Source organism: Chelonoidis abingdonii, chromosome 9 (assembly GCF_003597395.2).
Source record: "Chelonoidis abingdonii isolate Lonesome George chromosome 9, CheloAbing_2.0, whole genome shotgun sequence".
NCBI classification, from domain to species: Eukaryota; Metazoa; Chordata; order Testudines; family Testudinidae; genus Chelonoidis; species Chelonoidis abingdonii.
The window spans coordinates 40,915,315-40,935,479 of record NC_133777.1 but is presented as its reverse complement, the minus strand read 5'-3'; the positions used below and the strand labels follow the sequence as shown (position 1 = coordinate 40,935,479).

Below are 20,165 nucleotides of genomic sequence, written 5' to 3'. Positions count from 1 at the left end.
CCTTTTAAAAAAAAAAAAAATTTACATCCTGCATTAGTTGATGGCACGTCACTAACAAGTGAAAATGAGAATCCTTCACTTATTGGCCAGAATTTGTCTTTACTAATGAACGATAGAACTGAGACAACCAGAGAAAGTTATTTTCCAGCTGGATAAAGGATCTCATCAGAAGTGGAGCATAAGAACCAATGGCCTTTATTCCTAATAAAATACAATTAGTGGAGAGGCAAGAGGTTTGAGTGGAAACTAAGCTAACAGAATTACTCATTATGGTAGAAGAGAGTGTAGGAGGAAAATAAAACATACGTATTTCTCTTCAAACTTCCTGGTAAGAGCTTCTACTTTGAGTCTTTCCTTTTCTTCATCATTGAAGGGATCACCAAGGTCTTTCTTCTGTGAAAATGAACAGAGGCAAACATAAGAATCGACTCCATCACACTGTCTGACTGAGAAGTCCCACCAGGAGCAGAGCCTCTGGAAAGAAGCTTAGATAAACCAACTTCAATATGCTGAAGACCTGTTTTCAGTGGATACACTACTGCAGCTCTTTGCACAATTAGAGAACCACTTTAGGGGTTCTCAGAGTGCAAGGAATAACCAGCAACAGAGAATATACACAAGGATTGAAAATTTATCCAGACACTCACTGGCCAAGAAGTCAAATTACTAGCCAGAGGGAGGCCAAAAAAGTGAAGTAAGCCTTCCATCACCCTTCATTGAGGTTTCATGAGAAATCCAAGCCTCCATGGACAGTTACAGAGAAAAAGGGAAAAGAGGGTGCTGGGATTCATTTCAGGACTCTGCTCACGGACTTCATCTTTTGTATTACTGATAGCTAGCAGCTGACAAGTCTGAATGCTCATTCCTCTTTTCTCCCTTGGGCAGCTAAAAGAAAGGAATTTGCTCTTGTTCTCTCCTCCAACTTGTTACATCCCCCAGAGTCCCAGCTGCCACACACATAGAAGCATATCTTCTACCTACTCGGCCTCCCCATAGCTTCTGTCCTTCAGGTCATCCTCACGTGTAAATAGCTCCAGTGCCTGCCACTGCTGCTCCTCAGAGCTTTCTCAAACAGACATATGAAACCATCAGTTGACTGCCCAGATGGTTCTAGACAACAGACATGAAACTGACTAGAACTTGTTAGTTTTCCTAAGCAACACAATAATGTTATCAGCAATAGCACTGGAACCATCCATTGCAGACTGAGAAAATCAGTATTTCTACAGATCACATTAACAACAATTCTAGTTCTTGCAGAGCACTTTTTGTCTTTTAGATCACAAAGTGCTTTACAAAGAAGGTCAGTTTTAATTTTGAAGCACTTTGCATTTAAATTCAATTCTTTAAAATCAAAGTTTAGTTTCTGCTGAAACTGGTAAGCCCTCTTAAGGAAAAAGTTTCCTACTCAATACTGGCAAGCGAATTTCTCAGGTGCTGACTGACAGCAACTTAAGTACAAAGCAGGAATCAACAGAGAATGCTTAAATTGAAATATCTGTGTACAGTATGAGTCCGTCTCTCTGCAGACTCCCACTGTACAAGCTGTACGGAGAAAATCTGCTTTCAATGTTCTTTTAAGGATTTTCATGTTTCAAGCAATCCAGGTACCAAAAAAGCGCTGCAGTCTGTATCAAGTCAAATCATCGTTATACGACATTGTCTGTTGTACCTTCCAAACAGCGTTTTTTCCATTTCAAGGGAAATTCTAATACGGCAAAAATATAAAGGAAGTGCTGTCCAGCAGCAAGAAGTCCTCGTTTCTATTTCCAGTTCTATCACCAAGTTGGTGTGTGATCACTGACAAATCATTTCACCTCTGTGCCTCAGTTTCCTTCCCTCATCCTTAAAATAGGGATAAAACATACCCAGCTCCCAAGAGCGTTGTAAGAATATCGTGAAGCAATCTGAAATCTTTAGTTGCAAAGTGTAGGTTATTAGATGCTCACCTTGTCTCCTGAAGAAACACCTTTCACTTTCCCTCGAGTATTCTTCAGAAGCTCTGGGTAGAAGAACTCTGGGCACCGTTTGTGATCTGGCTCAAATAGGGTGAGTGTGATGCGAACTGCTGCTGAGTCCTGGGGCTGCTCTGCTCCTGCAGCGTCCTCTTTACGAGGCTTCTTCAAGAAAGTGTTGCTTAGTGGACCTGGCAAAGAGGTGAACTGAACCCTGTGGGGCTCCGTCATGGTTATTATCAAGTCTTAGCAGGTCTCATGGCATGGTTTCCATTAGTTCAGAGTAGTTCTGGTGAAACCTTGTGCATGTGCATACATGGGGATTTCAATCACAAGGACAAACACAGAAATGTTTAAGGATGCAGGAGCACATTGGAAGCAGAAAAGATTATTGGAGTTGAATGTTTCTTTAACGAATGGCAAAGACGGGCTCTCTCACAGCTTGCTGAATTCATCAGAGAAAAGCTGATCCTCAGAGCAGAAATACCTCTGAAGTTTGCAGTCTCCTACATTTTAATGTCAGTCCATCTGTAACGTTACCGCTTTAATGCTGCAAAACTCCATTTTTACAGGGTGGCGAGAAAGGAAAACTAATCTGGTGCACAGTGCAACCTCCAAAAACCAGTTTTAATATGCCTGAACACTCCTTTGTCACAAATGTCGGTCTGGACTGTGCCACGTTGCATCAGAGCATTGCCCTCGATGACAGATATCGAGACGCAAGGAGAGCCAAATACACCTGTTCCTCCTCTGCACTGGGCACAGACACATGCTTGCTGCTGTCAGATCCCTGGTCCATGCCCGAAGATCAGCACTCACAAGACTGCCTCTCAAAGAAACTTCTTCACATTTCTGACTGGAAGGGAACATAAAGAGCGAGCTTAAACCCAAAAGGATTTTTTTTTTTTTTGAGAGGATGACACCCCCTTCCCCAAGTCCAGCTCAGATAAGCGAGATTTAAAATAACACCCTGGCTCAGGAAGAAGCCTCAAAAAATCACCTCAGTGGCAACAGGTGCCCGGCTCAGAAACTGATCCCCAGAGAGCTTCTGGGCCACAAATCAGAAGCTCCACCAACCCACTGGGTGAGATACCAGCTGCTGCCTCACATGCTCCACCCAGCTCCTAGAGAATAGGGGAGCCTATGGCCCGGCTGCCCTGTGCAGCCCCAGGGAATGGGGACACCCTCAGACCGTGAATCTGACCCAAGCCCAAGGGAAGGAGACCCCAGACTGCCCGGGGGGAGGGAGGGAGGAAAGGCCTTTCGGGCTCGATGCCGCAGTACAGCCCAGGGAAAGGTAACGGGGGCGGAAAGAAAGGAGAACAGTGGCTCCAGGAGAGGCACTGGGATCCCCTGTAGCTGGTGAGCCAGGGGCGGCCAGGAGAGGGGCCTGGGCCGGCTACCCTGCGCCGACCCCGGTGGGAAGCGGACGCGGCTTGACCCAGTCACACCGCTCCCAAGGGAGGTGCCTGTGCGCCAGGCTCTGCCCCGCGCGGGCTCGGACTCACCCGCGCTCCAAGCTCGGCCGCCTCCTCTCGCTCCCAGGCCGGATCCGTTCCCCGCTCCCGTATCACGTGCCGGAGGCGCTACCCCACGCTGAGGCGGCCGGGCAGGATCACGTGCTACTCCTGAGCCCAATGGGCGGGGAGACGGCTGTCACGCGCGGAGGGAGCGGCGCGGTGACAGAGCGCCTGGATCACGTGACGCGGTCTGCCCTATCCTGGCGACTCCACTCCCTCCGCTGAGGCTGGCCGCGGCGTGGGTGGTGCCCCTCCGGCTCGTCCCGGCAGCCCCTGCGCCGCGCTGCTGCTGGCTGAGTCGGTAAGATGGCGGCTGTGAGTCTGCGGCTCGGAGACTTGGTGTGGTGAGTGTGGGGGCCGGGAGGCTGGGGCAGCGGGCAGGGGTTGGCAGGAGCTGCCCTGCAGCGGTGTGGGGCTGGGTGATACCGGAGAGGAGGTAGAGAGCGGGGGGTGGGGGCGTTACGAGGCTGCCTGTAGCGTTAGCGGGCAGACGGAGGGGTGGGGGAGGGTATAGGTGGTACCGGTGAGGGTGGGTGCCTGGGGAGGGGTAAGCCGGGCTCTCTAACCCTGAAGCGTTGACGTAGGGGTTGGGAGCGAGCCCCGCCTTCCCCATGTGAAGCGGCCCGGGCTGTTGTTCTGGGCAGGGCAGGGCAGAAAGCAGGGTGCGAGCTGGGGCACTTGCCCTAGGAGCGGACGGGGCAGTTGAACAAGAGGTGTCAGTTTGGAGCGGTGACGGTGGCGAGATGGTGCAGGGCACTGGCTTGTTGCCTACACGTCACTGGGGGCAGAGAGTTGATGGGGGAGTTATATGGGCTTTGGGGGATTCGGGGGGGGGAGGCAAAATAGCATCAGAGCCTCGACTAGTCAGGAGGTTTTGGGTTGAGGACAGGGTGGGGTACAGAGCAGTGGGCCTCTATTTCAGGGTGAAATGTGGGGCAGGCTTTGCCTGTGGGGTGGGTAATGTGCTGTTACCTGGGAGTCTTTAGGAGTAAAAGGGATAGGGAATCGTTGCCTTAGCATTTTTGGAACTAGAAGACAGGGTGAGGCAACCATCTAAAGAACAGTAAAGGTAGAGGAATGAGGCAATGGGATGATTGCTTGGAGGATGGTGCTGGATATACAGGAGTCACCTGAGGGTTGTGAGCAGGGCAAGGGAGGGGTGATCATTAAGATCTGGGTGCCACTTATAGGGAGTGATCTATGTGATAAGCAACACAATATAGGAATGGGAATTTTTTTCCAGGTTGGGATATCCCTGTTGGAGCTTACAGGAGCAGCTTTCCCATATCACCCGTGCTTTATCCCCAAACACAATTGAGGAGTCACGGTCTCTATACTTCCAGCTCGGGAGGACTGATGGGGCCTCCTTCAAAGCTTGTTAGCACTGCTCCTAAAGTGTACAGGCTTCACTGTGCTTCTAGATGGCATTGAATGACGGGTTAGCATCACACTAGGGTCTTCAACAAATAGCTAATCCCCAACACGCAAGTGTATGCATTTATATTTATATCCCAGATAAAAAGAAGTGCGTGGTCCAGGCTGACAACTGCAGTTTCTCATCCGAAACATTGACAGTGGTGTGAAGTTGTCTAATTTATATAGCAAAGTAAGTAAAGGTTGATTCCTTTAGCTGAACTTGTTTCAAATGAGTGTTTTGGGAGTGCACTGCTGTTAGTGATGTTTCTGAATGCAGATCATCCAACTTGAGTTTTATACATGGCCATGTAGTCAAGGCACAGCCGCTAGGCCCACCCAAAAAGAACTATAGTCATAACAGTTGGAGGGAGATGGGAAAGCAGAATAACCTTGATAAAAGAAGAATCGATGGATGCAACAGTAAAAGAAAGTCATGGTTAGTGTCCTCGTGAGCAGTGTTTCTGTAATCACCAGCTTGCCCTCTCTGTGGAATCCTCACCTCATGGATATTGACATGCTACTTGCTGAGAATTTTAGTTCAGGAACTGGCAGGCACAAAGGATTCTCTGCCAGTCTCATGCAAGACAGTGACTGATGCCAGATAAGGTTTTGTGAACATCTGAAGCCTATGTGATGGGGTAGGAAGACTATGCTTTCATGCTGACACCAACCCCCCTTTCCCCCCCCTTCTATGAGGAAATGCTTTGGCTTAGACTTTGTGATGAAACTTGCAAAGGCAGGAAATCAACTTTTCTGTGATTCTAGTGGGCCTGCAATATGTTTCACAAATCTTAATAGCATGATGAATGGCTGAAAAAAGAGTGATAATGGAAGTAACCTTGCAACCTTTGATATAGGAATTCCTACCTTAAATTATAAAATAGTACATTTTAGGAATCACAGCTACGTGAATTGGAAACATATGACACTTATTAGACTGTTCTGTCCTGAAAAGTCTTAAAGTTGTGAATCCAAATGCTGGGTTTCGTATTGATGCAGGCAGACATTTGTAAGGGAGGAAAGAAATGTCATCCAGTCTTACCAAAGTACTAAGAGCTTTAGTACTGATCTTCCAGATGCTAGCTTTACCACCTCTATTCTTAATGACTTAGGTTCTGATCCTGTAATGTTCTCCATGTGGGTGGTCCCCTGTACCCATGCAGACTTAGCTGTGGCCACGCTGAGCCGCAACGATCTGCTCACATGGCACTTGGGAGCATTGGTGAGTGCTCTTCCAAGCTGAACTGTTCTTTCTGTCCTGGTAGGCGTTGTGATTATATTGTGTAAGCTCTGACTTTTGAAAATATATTGCAATGGAAGCAGATAGAAGTGGAGCAGTTGTCTTTTCTGATGCTAGTGGCTGATCTTTTTGTTTTTCCTTAGGGGGAAGCTGGGCCGGTATCCTCCTTGGCCAGGAAAGGTGAGTCTGCTTCTGTCCTGAAGGGAGCAGTTCATGAAAATAATTCCAGTGAAGATTTAAGATTCTTATCATTTTCTTCTTTAATTTTTAGTTAAGACGCTTTTTGGCCTTAATTGTGAACCAGACTATGCATCAGGGATTTTGCTTGATGCAGAATTTCAGTCTGTCAGTAATAGCTGTTAGTTCAGATGGAATGAAAAGCAGTACAAACCAAATTGTCAGAATCTGGAACTGATTGTGTTCCCTAGTCGTAGCAATTTAATCCCTACTGCTTTCTGCAAGACAGGTTTCTCTTGTCCCACAATAAATTGGCTAAACTGACTACATGTACTGTCTTAAGTAATAAACAGGAGAGGAGAGTCCAGATTCCCAAACTAGTACTTAAAAGTTACAGTTTTGTCATGTTCTTTGGGAGAAGACAGTGAGTGATTGTGGATAAAAGTTCAAGATATGGAAAGAAGATTTTGTTTTTAAGGTCAGATTGCAGGTACTGTTTATATACCCCCCAAAAAGTGTTCTATTTTCTGTTTTTAGTGTAGGTACATGTGCTGACCTAACAATATAGGTGTTGTCTATACGGAAAAAAAAAAGTGTGTTCCTAACTTGTTAGCTTGAATTAAAATCCAAAGCAAATTTGTAGATTTTAATGTGACCTGCCAACTCTTGTGAAGACTGAGAGTCTATGATTTAACTTGTTCTGGTAACTTGTGTTAAAATTACAACCACCTTGTCTTCATTCACATTTTAACTGAGAGAAACACCCTTTTCTGTACTGAAGACTAGGCCTTAGGTGATAGTTGCCCTACAGGAGCAAAACTCTGTAAACCCAGCCTGGCCTTCCAACTTTTAAAAAGATACTTTACTCCTAGGGGATAGGGAGAACCTCATGTTGCTGATCTTTTGGAACAGTAAACCTCACTAAAATTCCACTGATGCGTCTGGGCAATATGCCTGAGCTCATGCAACACAGGTATAACTTTGTAGTTTACAGTGAAGGTTATTCATCTTTACTCACATCTGCCCCCTCTCTCGGGTCCAAAAGCACCATAACACCCAAAGTCATGACTATTTAAAACAAAAAAAACCATGAAAATCATGGAATTCACAACAGCTGTGACAAAAGTCCAATCTTATCTCCTGAACAGCAGGCTAAACCTATAACGTGATAGGGTGATTGATGCTAACTCTAGGTGTAGTGCTGTGAGTAACAAAGAAATATATGGATTGTGTGCTTAGGAGGAAGACCTTTGCTACCAGTACAAGCTCCCTCCCCAACACCATTTTACTTTAAAAATATTTTTTAGCAAAGAACCATGAAGTAGATTTTTTTTTTCATAGACTGAAAACTTTAAAAAGCCACAGAATTCTGTTGTTGCCTCTCTAACACTGTCTTCTGTCTTTGCCTCTCAGATTGTTAATCCGCCTAAAGACCTGAAGAAGCCTCGTGGAAAGAAGTGCTTCTTTGTGAAGTTTTTTGGGACAGAAGATCAGTACGTACCCACTCTCTTCATCTGATGACAACGTTGGCCTTTAAATCACAGGGCTTTCCTGGAAGAGTTTTATGCTAGCATAATAAGATGTAGCTCTGAGGAAGATTGCCTTATATTATCTATATATAACTATTATTCCATGATGTAGCTTCTCGTGTGGGTGTTTAAGGGCTGCAAAGACCTTCTCAAGCATGTTTTGATTTTAGGTGCTGCTGTGACAGGGAATTCTGGGTAGTTGATCTCTTGCATGGGCGTAGGTGTGCCTGTTAATGTTAGTGCAACTGTCACCATTTTTCAAGTATAGTTTGTGGTCTCTCTTGTTTCTCCTGCCATAAATATAAAGTGGTTTTATTCGTGTCACTCATAAAGAGAACACTTTATGATGTCTGATGGCATAAAATATGCTTGTTTTGCATTTGGGAAAACTGTGCAACATGGTGTGGTAAAGTTATTGTAAGAGATTTTTCTATGAATTAGCGTTTTGTGATAAAGGCACATGCCAAAATGAGAAAAATTGCACTAGTCTGACAATTACATACCTGCTGTTATTGCAAATAACTTAAGATTCCTGGAACTGAAATGTTAGCAAACACCACCACCCTGCTGTGTTGTTTGTTTTTTATATTTGAAGTCAGTTTTAGTCAGTTTCGCTATTTCCCTGTGTAGTCATTTTAGCAAGGGAGAAAATGAACAATTGGAGGGGGATAACATAACACCTTGTTATGAACACCAATAAGTAGAAAAACCCTTTACTTTTTTGAAGGACTTAAACAAAAGTGAGGATATGTACATTAACAAGATGCTCTGACAGGAAATAGCAATTTTATTTTTTAATTGTCATTTTTTCACAGCATAATGTCAAAGCTTAACTGTTCCTTTAGGGACTGAGGTCATGTAACCAGCCAGGACTAGAAATGGAAGATGCACACCAATAAAATGGAGGCTGCTGGCTTTCAAATAATGTAAAAATGGTGTCTTTAGCTCACAAGAAATCATGACTAATCAGGCCATAAAGTTGTTAGTAGTCGAAGAGTGGATATTTTCATTGCTGCCCCTCGATCACTGTAATTCTTGGTTATAACTAACTCATGTTTTTGGGAGAATAGGAAAATATTTTGTGGTAGGTTTGGGTGGGGGGAGGGGGATTTTGTCCAAACAATAGCTTTTGACAAACTGGTCGTATATCTGGAATGTTCCATTGAGATTAGTGGACAGATAGCAAGTTAGGAGGCCAAAGCTACAAAATAAAAGTGGTTTATCACATGATTCTGGAGTTCAGGTTAGGTAAAATCCTATCGTGTCAGACTGGGACAGCCAAAAACCCATCATTTCCTGGTGAATAATCACAGGATTTAAAATCCTGGTTACTCTAACTGATAGGTGTGTGCAACTTGAAGTTGGAGCAGAAATTAATACTGTCCTTCCACTTCAATTTTCTTATAAACTCCACTAATCAAGAGAAGAAATGGATGCCTCCTATGGCTCTGTTCTATCTCATACTGCACCTTGTGGAGAATGCTTATGTTTAGATCTGTTTGATTATGCCAAAAAATGGGAAAATTTTGTCATCTTAGAACCAAATTTGAGATTAGATTCTTAAACTCCAGCAAGCTGGGAAGGAGAAATTTCATGGTTGCAGAAATAAAGTAATTTATTCCATAGTTGGCTTTAATCTTATACAAAAGTAAAAACAACAAGGATTCCTTGTGGCAACTTAGAGACTAGCAAATTTATTTGGGCATAAGCTTTTGTGGGCTATAACCCACTTCATCAGATGCATGGAGTGGAGAATACAGTAGGCAGGTATAAAAATACAGCACATGAAAAGATGGGAGTTGCCTTACCAAGTGGGGGAGGTCAGTGATAATAAGGCCAATTCAGTTAGGATGGATGTGGCCCCATATCCAACAGTTGACAAGAAGGGGTGAATATCCTCCTAATTGAATTGGCCTCATTAGCACTGACCCCCCAATTGGTAAGGCAACTCTCATCTTTTCATGTGCTGTATTTTTATACCTGCCTACTGTGTTTTCCACTCCATGCATCTAATGAAGTGGGTTATAGCCCATGAAAGCTTATGCCCAAATAAATTTGCTAGTCTCTAAGGTGCCACAAGGATTCCTCGTTGTTTTTGCTGATACAGGCTAACATGGCTACCCCTCTGAAACCTATACAAAAGTAAAAAGTGATGCATCTAAGTGGAGTTAAATGTCCTGGCTGAAGATAAGCCTGAAAAATACTAGTAAGTCAGCTGAAAACAAAACTCTTGTCACCTCCTTCCCTGCCCCATCCCTATCAGTCTCCATCAAGCTATGTGTGTGCAGTTACAAAGACCTAGTACTGGACTATTCTAGCGTAATTAATGCCCATTTTTGCCTGCTTAAGTTTTTGAGATGGCATTAGCTATAGTATCATCCATATGCTAATGACACTTGGCTCTATGGCTTATATTGTCTTGGTTTGGCAGAGATGGGGATCTGGACAAAAGCCATTCTGGTTTATGTTCGGTGTATATATACACAATGGAGGAGATGCTGGCTGGCTGGCAGGGCAAAGCATTTTGAGGAACTGTTGAAGTCTCACTGCTCTCTCAGTTGAGGACATTTGCCTGTCCGTTGGCAAAAGGGTCTACAATCTCAGGCTGTTGATGGACTCCTTTCTACTCAAGATTCCCAGATGGCAAATGTGGCCAAAAAATGCCATCTTTTCATCATATGCTTGCTGAAAGACTGCAGTATTGTCGTCTCCATGCCTTTGTCATCTTGAGGCTGCAGTGTGCCCTACCTAGGATTAAGCGTGAAGGCTGGTCAACTAAAAAATGAACACTGGTGTAAAATATGACAACCCACCCTTTGAGCAGAGTGGATGGGTAGGAACGTGTTATTCCTGTGACTTGCATTCTGCAGTGCTTGTTCGTGAAACTTTCAGGTGAAATTCAAGGTTCTCCAAGATCTTAAATGGCTTAGGGCCCAATTTAGAAGAGACTGCCTCTTTGTTCCTTGCTCACCACAAAGCTTATGTTCATTTGCAATGATAAAGCTAGTCTGTTCCAAGGGCAAGGCTACAGTGAGCAAGGATAGGGTGTTCAAGATTGCAGAACTGGCTTTGGCCAAAGATGTATAAACCTGAGCATGCCTGCATTTAGACATCCAGCTTTTCACAGGCTTCCTGCTGACTGTTACTCCGTGCATTTAGCCTCTTGGTAAAGTTTCCATTGTCTCTGCCCTTAAAGTAATAAAAATAGTGCTCCTGGAAGGTGTCTTCCTAGCATGTAGGAAATGTTAGAACATAACCATGTCCATACTGGGTGAGACCAATGATCCATCTAGCCCAGTATCCTGTCTTCTGATAGTGTCCAATGACAGGTCCTTCAGAGAGAATGAACAGAACAGGTTTAAGTGATCCAAATCTTAAAATGTTTTTGCATTTTAACTTAAGGCCCATGAAGTGTACCCGCTACTTCTGGGGGCATTCTGCTCACAAGATTTTAAAATTCTGCATATTTTATTTGTCAAAATAACACAGTAGAATCACACTGGTTTCGATTATTTTGGTAATTTATTTAAACTACGATACAGTGGATGGAGAGTGGAAGTGAGGAGAATTGGAAGAAATCCCCTGACCCCCTTGCCTAATAGTAATGCAGCTAGGTTTGACCCTTTATTTCTAATTATTAGTCAACAAATATGTGCAGCCATATGCTCCATGTTACATCATAGGCAACTGAAGAGCAAGTGAAGGCTGGAGAATCAAACTCACAATTTATTTTGCCTACTTACCATCTTCAGAAAGGTCAGTAGCAAACAGTTCATGGAGCACATTTTGATAGGAAATTTTTTCAGTTCAAAAACGTAGGCCAGTTCTAATCAATAAAGGACAATAAGCATTTATAAGGCCATAAGGCCTTTACACCACTCTGGCAATGTAGAGGAGCCTTAAAACTTTTACACCTGTTTTATACTCCTGGGTGAGTTCAAAAAGGCAGTGGGAACAATTCACTACACGGACAGGCTGCTACATCCTGCTCTGCCTGAGGGGACGGAGCCTGCCCCATGCTTATCTCCTCAGAAACATCCTGAAGCCCTGCTCCTTCATGATGAGCACACTGCAATAGCAAGTGAGAGGGACAGAATATGTATCTGTGTGTGTCTCTCATGCATGACTGCACATCCTCCCCCCACAGAGGCGATTTACTTCTCTACAGGCTGCTCTGGGCACCTGAACCAACCTGCCTGTGCTGCCGGGGAGGGGCACGTGACTGCTCTTGCAGCTTCACTTCGCTTCCCCGTTAGAAGTCATTTTTCTGTGGGGAAACGAAATCTGCGGGGGACATGAATTCTACGTTATTCCCCCAGAGTAACCCACACACCATAGCAATGGGGGCTTTATCAGTGTCTGCAGTAGTAATATAGTACTTGCACCTTGCCCTGAAGTATTCAGTAGTTATGATACACATATTGTTGGTTATATAGCTCTCTCACTGGCTCCATGAAAGAGAGTGAGATGTTTCAGACTGCCTTAGTGTTCATTTTGGAAGTTGGGAGATTTTTAGTTATTGCTCTAATTCTGCAGAGAAATAACACTCTGAAATGTCTTCCCTTTCTATCCCCCAAATCCCAAGGGAAGTCCCATATACCCTTTCCTCAGCAATGGAAACCTTGTAAGTAGGTTGGGGGTCTCTAAGTTCTGCTGGAATATACTAAGCAGGTCTCTCTCAAAATATTGGTATAGATAAGCTCCCTCATCCACCCAATATATAACTGTGTTCTTAGGTATACGATCACAGCCCATCTTGTTTCCCAAGCCTACAGACTTGTCATAGGAAGGCTTAGTGGACCGCCACAATAACACAAAATAAGGCAGGCAAGAAGAACCCTAACATGTCTTTCTCAGAGAAATGACAGGACTGAATCCCATAAAAATCAAACTCTGTGAGAGACACTCAAGGTGTGCTTCATACAATTCAAAATAGCAATTAGCATTGGCAGACAGACATTAGCTATGTGCTATGACAGTGTCATTCCCTATAGACATGGAGCCATTTCAGTGAAATACTGGAAAGTACACTGCAACCACCACTACCTGATAAATACTACCATGCTCTTTCACTTAACTCACAAGCCGTACAGCTTGAAAAAAAGTTCTTAAGTTTTACAGTGTATTATCAAAATTTTATTGTTAACATCCTGGAGCACTCCATAACATCTTTCTGAAGTACCAATGTACAAACTAAATAACCTCATCAGGAATACGGACATCTGGACTCACTTCCTAACCTGAGCTATCCAAAGAAAAATCAAAGACAAATCTTGCAATCCAAGATAAAAGTATAATATGAAGACTGTTTGAAAGATACAAAAATTATGGCCTTAGCAAAACCGTGTTAGCAGTTTCACCAACCCCCGTATCCTTCTGTGATGCCAAAGTTTAAATTCTGCCACTGATCTTTCCTGGACCTGAGGGTTCATCAGGGATAGTAGAGCTTTCTGCTGCAGACGGTAGGAATGTTCCCCAGTGATCTTGCATTTAGAAAACACTAATTTGGAGTTGGCACAGTGGTGAATGTGGGCCTTTTGAAGGTCTGATCAGGTACTTGGAGCTAGGGTTATGTTTCCTATGGGTAGGGTATTTAAAGCTTGGGTTAGGGTCTCTTTGGATAGGGTATTTGGAGCTAGCATTAGGATTCTTGTGAGTAGGTCTCCGTGATCTAAGGTTAGGGTTCATATGGGTAGGGTACTTGGTGCTAAGCTTAAGGTTCCTATGGAGGTACTTTGTCCTAGCATTAGGATTCCTATGGGAGGATGAGTATTTGGAACCAGGGTTAGGGTCCTGTGGGTAGGGTACTTGGAACTAGTATTACGGTTCTTATGAGCTAGAGTACTTGGACCTAAGGATATTCCTATGAATCATGTATTTGGAGCTAGTGTTAGGGTTCCCAGAGGTAGGGCTGGGGTTCCTGTAGATACAGTACTTGCAGGTAGGGTGAAGTTCCTATATTAGAGATCCCCATCCTAAAGCTAGGGTTCATGTGGGCAGGGTACTTGGTGCAAGGGTTGGGGTTCCTGGGGGTGGGGTGTACCTGGTACTAGGGTTCGGGTTCCTGGGGGTGCCTTGAATTAGTGTTCCTAGAGGTAGGGTACTTGGAACTAAGGTTATGCTTTCTATGGGTAGGGTACTTGGAGCTAAGAATAGGGTTCTTCTCGGTCTCTCTGCTCTAAGATTAGGGTCTTTTGGATAAGCTATTTGGAACTAGGGTTAGGATTCCTATATTTCTGTGACTTGGAAATAGGATTATGGTTCCTTTGGGCAGGTGATGTGGATTTAGGGTTACGGCTCATGAGTAGGGCACTTTGCGCTAGGGTTAGGGTTCCTATTAGCAGGCTGCAAGGAGCTGGGATATTGTTCCTACGAGTAGGGTCTGTGGAGCTAGGTTTAGGGTTCCTGTATATTGGGCTCCCTACCATAGTGTTAGCATTATAATGCCTAGGGTTCTTGTAGAGTTCCTATGGGTAGGATGCTCGAACCTAGAATTAGGGTTCCTGTGGGTAGGTTGCTTGAACCTAGCGTTTAGTAAGGTTAGCACTTATTTTATGTTATGCCTCAGAAAACTCTTATCTGGATACTTGACCTTCCTTAGCTAGAAGATCACAGCCTAATATGTCATATTTGAGAGGACTTATACTACGTCATTGCTTTTTGAGGCATGCATGTGTAGCTATGAATGACTTTGTTCTGTGGTGTAGCTTTATTTTTATAGTCCTCTACAGTATTGGGTGCTTTACAGACATTTAAGAGGACAGGTCCCTGCCCTGGAGAGATCAGCTAAATCTATGGCATGTAGACAAGGGACAAACTAGGGAGAGGAATACACTTTTTTTTTTTTTTTTTTTTATTGTGTGTCTGTGACTTTTCTAAGCCCTTGCCTGCTTGCCTTATCCCTTAGTCCTTTATATAGATCTTTAATCCTTGTCTCCAACAATCCCAAGTGTCTGTGTCTCCTCTAGGCCCAGCCTGATGTATAGATCTTGCCCCACCACTACCAAAAGAATAGTGAGCAAAGAGCTGGTGTATGTGGGAAGGAGATGGGGAGTGGGCAGGTACACATATCAGAGGCAGTTGGGAGGAGAAAATGTAATGGATTCCCCCTCCAATAACTTTTTCAGGAACAGACTAGTGGAAATAAAGTGATTTCATTGAGGAACCCAAATCTGGAAGGAAGTTGGGGGAAATGCTTCTTAAATGACTTCATTGACTTGTTTCCCAACATTCTTATCACGCGTATGTGTGAGAGAGCAAGCTAGCTAGCTTTTCGTAGACCAACACTGGCCAGCTTCCTAGTGATTCACTGTCATTTGAGGACCCTAAGGTGAAGGGTTTCATGCTGTCCAAGAGAGATTCCCTGGACAAGTTCTAGACTGTTGTCTGAGAATCACTGACTTCACTCGTTATATTGTGCTAACTCAAAGATGGCTATGAAGGGGGATGTAGGATGAGGGAAAGGATTCTGTAGGGTGCACAGAATGGAAAGCATTGTGTGATCTTACACCTTCAGGGCTACAGTGGAAATTCTAGAGCAAGAACCTGCTTGCAGTAAGTGGAAAGTGTGTAAGCACGCTTCCTGCACAGTGAAACCTGTACTAACTGCAATCTCTAAGCAACAGTTACCTGTTCTAACAGCCATGAAGTTTCTGGTCTCTCCTATATTTAAGTCCTATGTGAAAACCATCTACCTGTGAAATGTTTGTAGTCTCATACTGAATGATCCAGTGGCTCGTTGTATACAATGGCCCATGGTAGTGGAGAGGAAGCTGCTTCACCCAGTCCTCAAGATGGTAAACTGGTCATTGCATCCTGAAAAAGGAGCAAATAGGAACAGGCAAAGGGGCAAGATCCAAATGTGAAGTGGAAAGAAAAGAAAATTCATCCATGAGCATGAGACTGGGAACTCCATTTTCCTGTGTCCTAAAGAGATCCAGGAAACATAGGCTACTTGCTATAACTGGTCAGAAAACCTTGATGCAGAGGCCAGAGACTTTAAAATGAAAAGCAAAGAATGATGAGATCGGGGAAATACTCTGGGCTTTAAAACTGCACAGATGAACATTCTAAAAAGCATTGGAGAATTACAATTTTAAGGCAGATGGATGGAGAAAGCTGCCTCACACCCTGGGTTGTTTTTGAAGCTGATTCTCTCAGAGACTGTAGTAAATGAGAACAGATCTTGGGCAGTCTGGTTCCATCATTCTGATAATATATGGAACTGGGATAAGATTGCTTGTCTGAGTATATGGACAAGCCATGGAGAAACAAACTAGAAAAGTGAGCCAAAGAGCTCCTAGGTATTCTGCTGTGGTAGCACAACTGGAAGGTGAGAGAGAAAAGCTGCCATTAATTGGGAAAATTCTGAACCTTTTTAAACATTATGAAACACTTCAATACTGGATGTACCAGTTATGTGGAGGAGGTCCAATTGAAAATAGAGGAATCATGCCATAATGGGTGAATTTCTAATTTCTATTCATTGAAAAATGAGCTACTGGGGCATCATGTCTTAAAATTTGTGTTCAGTTTACAGCTATGTAGATATGAGTCTTGAAAATATGAAATTGAAAAGGCTTCCTGTGAACAGCAGCACCTGTCTGCAGGAGATAACCATTGCTGGGGATAATGAAAATGTTTAAATCTTCTACCACTGACATTTAACATCTTTTGTTTTTCAATGGTGCCCATTTTTAAAATTCATTTCCCTGCCTAATGCTGTACACTGAGCTGCTCCCTGATGAAAAATGCTGATGGCTGTTCCTGTTCAGAAAAGTTTCCAATAAATAGTGCACAGAACTCTACTCTCCCCAGTAGTAATGGGGAAATAGCACTGCAGCCACTTAACTGATCAGCAGCAGATCAGCTGAAGTGTCCTTTTCAGATTTTGTGATAGATGAAGGTGGTCTTAACGCTTTATGAGGCAGTTGGAGAATAGCTGGAAAGGCACTTTATGGAGCTACACTTTGGAATGAAAATTTTGAATTGGTAGAAGAGGTGGACAAATGTGAAAGAAGGCGATCATTCTGCATGAGAGCGTACCCATTTCAGAAGTGTCTGGGAAAACCTGTACAGCAGCAATTGTTACAGGGAGAAAATTTAGGAGTTTCTTCACAAAGCAGAAGAGAGCTCTGCTCTGATGTTACTACATTATAAAATACAGTGGTGCGAGCCTCTCTGGAACACACTGCCACCAATTGAGGATAAATGCTTTTTTCATCAAAAGTGAAAAATGTCAGTTTATAATAAGGCATTTGATCCTTTGTGTGTCAAAAGTGTGATGTGCAGTGAGCTATGGTGTGTGTTCTTCTGTTTGTGGTGGTCACCCATGTGTTACAAAATCTAATTTTGAAAAATATTGTCTATTCTTCCAGCCCTCATGGGGATTTATACATAGTTCTAAACAAGAATAATCTTGTCTCTGACAAAAGATTGTTTTGTCAGAACTGTTAAGTGGCTTCCTGTTGCAACAATCCTAGGAATAAAATCCCACATTGAATGTGTGGGTTTTTCCCCACACCAGTACAAGAGCAATCAGTCGTGCACTTATAAATGTGTGCGCTCACATGTGGGTGCATTGGTAGAGCACATGAATGGTGCCCAGAGGCAAATTTCATTTACACAATTGGGTGTGCTACTTGTTGAGGGGGCTGAAGAAAGACTTAAGCGAATGTAGGAGTTGGAGCCATCAGGGAAGAGGGAAAAGAAGTGAGTTTGCTGGTACAGTCAGTCCAATGTGGCCATACTGTTGTATATGTCAGTTTTATCGCTACATGGTGGGGTTGGGTGAGGAAGTTGATGTGTGTTTTGATTGGAAAATGTATCAGTAAACTTTTTCTGACATTTATTATCAGTGCTTGGATCAAAGTGGAACAGCTGAAGCCTTATCACGCCCACAAAGAGGAAATGATCAAGGTTAACAAGGGTAAGCGCTTCCAGCAGGCTGTGGATGCTGTGGAGGAGTTCCTTAAGAAAGCCAAAGGCAAAGACCAGGTGAGTGGTTTTAGCTTTGCTTTATGTGCCAAAGTGGGGCTTGACGTGATCAATAACCAAGCTTCTGTTTTACCTTTATTAAAGCTGGTGACCTCTAGCTTTAAACTTTCCATAAAGAGTGGTCATGACGGCCATGATGCTAGTTGGTACTTGCATAGTACTTTCCGTCTTCAAAGCACTTAATCAAACATGAATTTCCCCAACCCCATTGTGAAGTAGGTAATCATTGTCCTTTTTTTACTGATGGGGAAACTGAGGCAGAGAGGCTAATTGACCAAACAGTAAATCAGTGCTAAATCTGGTTTCTCCTAAACCTTTGTTTTAGACTACATGATTCCCCCAGTGATCCTTCACATGGCATGTTCTATGAACCAGTTTTTGAAACTGATACATTTGACATAAATGCTAACTTCAATAACTTCAAACTCAACAGCTTCCAAGAGCTAATTTTTGTTGGACCTGGTGCTGTAATGTGACTTTGTACCATCAGCACTGCAGTCTCAGTATCCCTGGGTTTTTTATGAAAATCATTCAATCTCTTCCTTCCTCGCAATCTTCTGTTCTATAATCTCTCAGGCGTCTTCTCATAACTCCAGTGAAGAGAAGAACCGGCGTAATTCCAGTGAGGAGAGAGGCAAGCAGTCTGCTGGTGAAGAGAAACGCAAAGCTGGTTTGTCTGAAGGGAAGTTGAAGAAGACCACAGGGGAAGGAAAGAAGCGAGCATCTTCTGTCTCATCAGAGCGAGGCTCAAAATCGCCCCTGAAAAGAGCACTAGATCAGAGCCCCCGAAAGCGGGGACGGCCCCCCAAAGATGAGAAGGTTTGTGTTCTGCATGTCCTGCCATGACCTGTGGACTTCACTGATGGATTCTAGGGATTGTTGGCACTTTGGTTTACAGGCCAAAAGGAAGAGTTCAGTTGTGTACCATTTGTAAAGCTGTTCGTGTTGATTCTTCTGAATCTATTAGCTGACCAAGTTATTGTTAGAACATAAGACTATAAGAATGGCCATACTGGATCAGACCAAAGGTCCATCAAGCCCAGTATCCTGTCCTCTGACAGTGGCCAATGGCAGGTGCCTCAAAGGGAATGAACAGACAGGTTATCATCAAGTGATCCATGCCCTGTCAACCCGTCCAGTTTCTGGCAGACGAGACTAGGACCATAATCCTGTCATATCCTGCTAATAGCCATGTGGACCTACTTCCTATCATGATCTGTCTAGTCCCTTTTGAACCCTGTTACATTTTGGCCTTCACAACACCTTCCAGAGGTTGACAGTATTGCGTGAAAAATACTTTCTTGTTTGTTTTAAACTGTTCTATTAATTTTTGGGCCCTATGTTCTGTGTTCATTGAGAATGATCCTTATTTACTTTCTCTAATACCACTCATGTCTTTTATAGACCTCTATCACATCCCCCCTTAGTTGACTCTTTCCAAGCTAAAGTCCAAGTCTATAATCTCCTCATACGGAAGCCATCTTACGCTAAGCATTTTGTAGCCCTTTTCTGAACCTTTCCATCTCATATATCTTTTTGAGAGATAGCGACACATCTGCATGCAGTATTTAAGGTGGGGAGTACCTGGTTATATAGAGGCAATGTGATATTTTCTGTTTTATCTAATCCTTTCTTGATGATCCCACCTTCTGTGCTTTTTGGCTGCCACTGCACATTGAGTGATAATTTCAGAAACTATCCCAATGACTCTGAAATCTTTCTTGATGTTAACAGCTAATTTAGACCCTCCAATTTGTATATGTATAGTTGGGATATGTTTCCAGTGTGCATTACTTTGCATTTATAACATTAAATTCATCTGCCATTTTGTTGTCCAGTCACCAGTTTGTGAGATCCTTTTGTAGCTCTTATGCTCTGCCTGGGACTTAACTATTTGTATCATCTGCAAATTTTGCCCCCTCACTGTTTAACCCCTTTTTCCAGTTTTAAGAATATGTTAAATAGCGGCCCAGTACAGATCCCTGGGGACACCACTATTACGTCTCTCCTTCTGAAAACTGACCATTAATTCCTACTTTTGTTTTCCTATCGTTTTAACCAGTTGCTCCATTCATGAAGAACCTTCCCCTTATCCCATGACTACTTATTTTGCTTAAGAGCCTTTGGTGAGGGACCTTGTCAAAGGCTTTCTGAAAATCTAAATACAGTATATCCACTGGATCTCCTTTGTCCACATGCTTGTTGGCCCCTCGAAGAATTCTAGTAGATTGGTGAGGCATGATTTACCTTTACAAAAACCATGTTGACTCTTTCCCAACAAATTATATTCATATATATGTGTCTGGCAATTTTGTTCTTTACGATAGTTTCA

The 20,165-nt window shown here is 43.4% G+C and overlaps 1 protein-coding gene and 1 long non-coding RNA gene across 9 annotated transcripts in view; one reads left to right on the top strand and one right to left on the bottom strand.

Annotated features, from left to right (window-relative positions):
* Positions 1-177: 177 nt before the first annotated feature.
* Positions 178-3,539, bottom strand: LOC142047266 (uncharacterized). The gene is made up of 3 exons (XR_012656457.1): positions 3,464-3,539; positions 1,950-2,811; positions 178-393 (listed from the first exon to the last, which is right to left on the bottom strand). It is a non-coding gene; the product is annotated as an uncharacterized LOC142047266 (long non-coding RNA).
* A 141-nt stretch (positions 3,540-3,680) lies between these two features.
* The window catches only part of GLYR1 (glyoxylate reductase 1 homolog), a 34,100-nt gene continuing 17,615 nt past the window's right edge, over positions 3,681-20,165 (top strand). For 4 of the 8 annotated variants that reach the window (XM_075069437.1, XM_075069436.1, XM_075069435.1 and 1 more), the window contains exons 1-6: positions 3,738-3,819; positions 4,991-5,081; positions 6,275-6,311; positions 7,722-7,801; positions 17,695-17,833; positions 18,410-18,652. In XM_075069437.1, coding sequence (XP_074925538.1) covers positions 17,747-17,833; positions 18,410-18,652 — 330 coding nt within the window. In that variant the 5' untranslated portion in view covers positions 3,738-3,819; positions 4,991-5,081; positions 6,275-6,311; positions 7,722-7,801; positions 17,695-17,746. Of the gene's footprint in view, positions 3,820-4,990; positions 5,082-6,274; positions 6,312-7,721; positions 7,802-17,694; positions 17,834-18,409; positions 18,653-20,165 lie in introns of all 8 variants that reach the window. The other 4 variants (XM_075069434.1, XM_032794720.2, XM_032794719.2 and 1 more) reach the window with 1 other exon arrangement.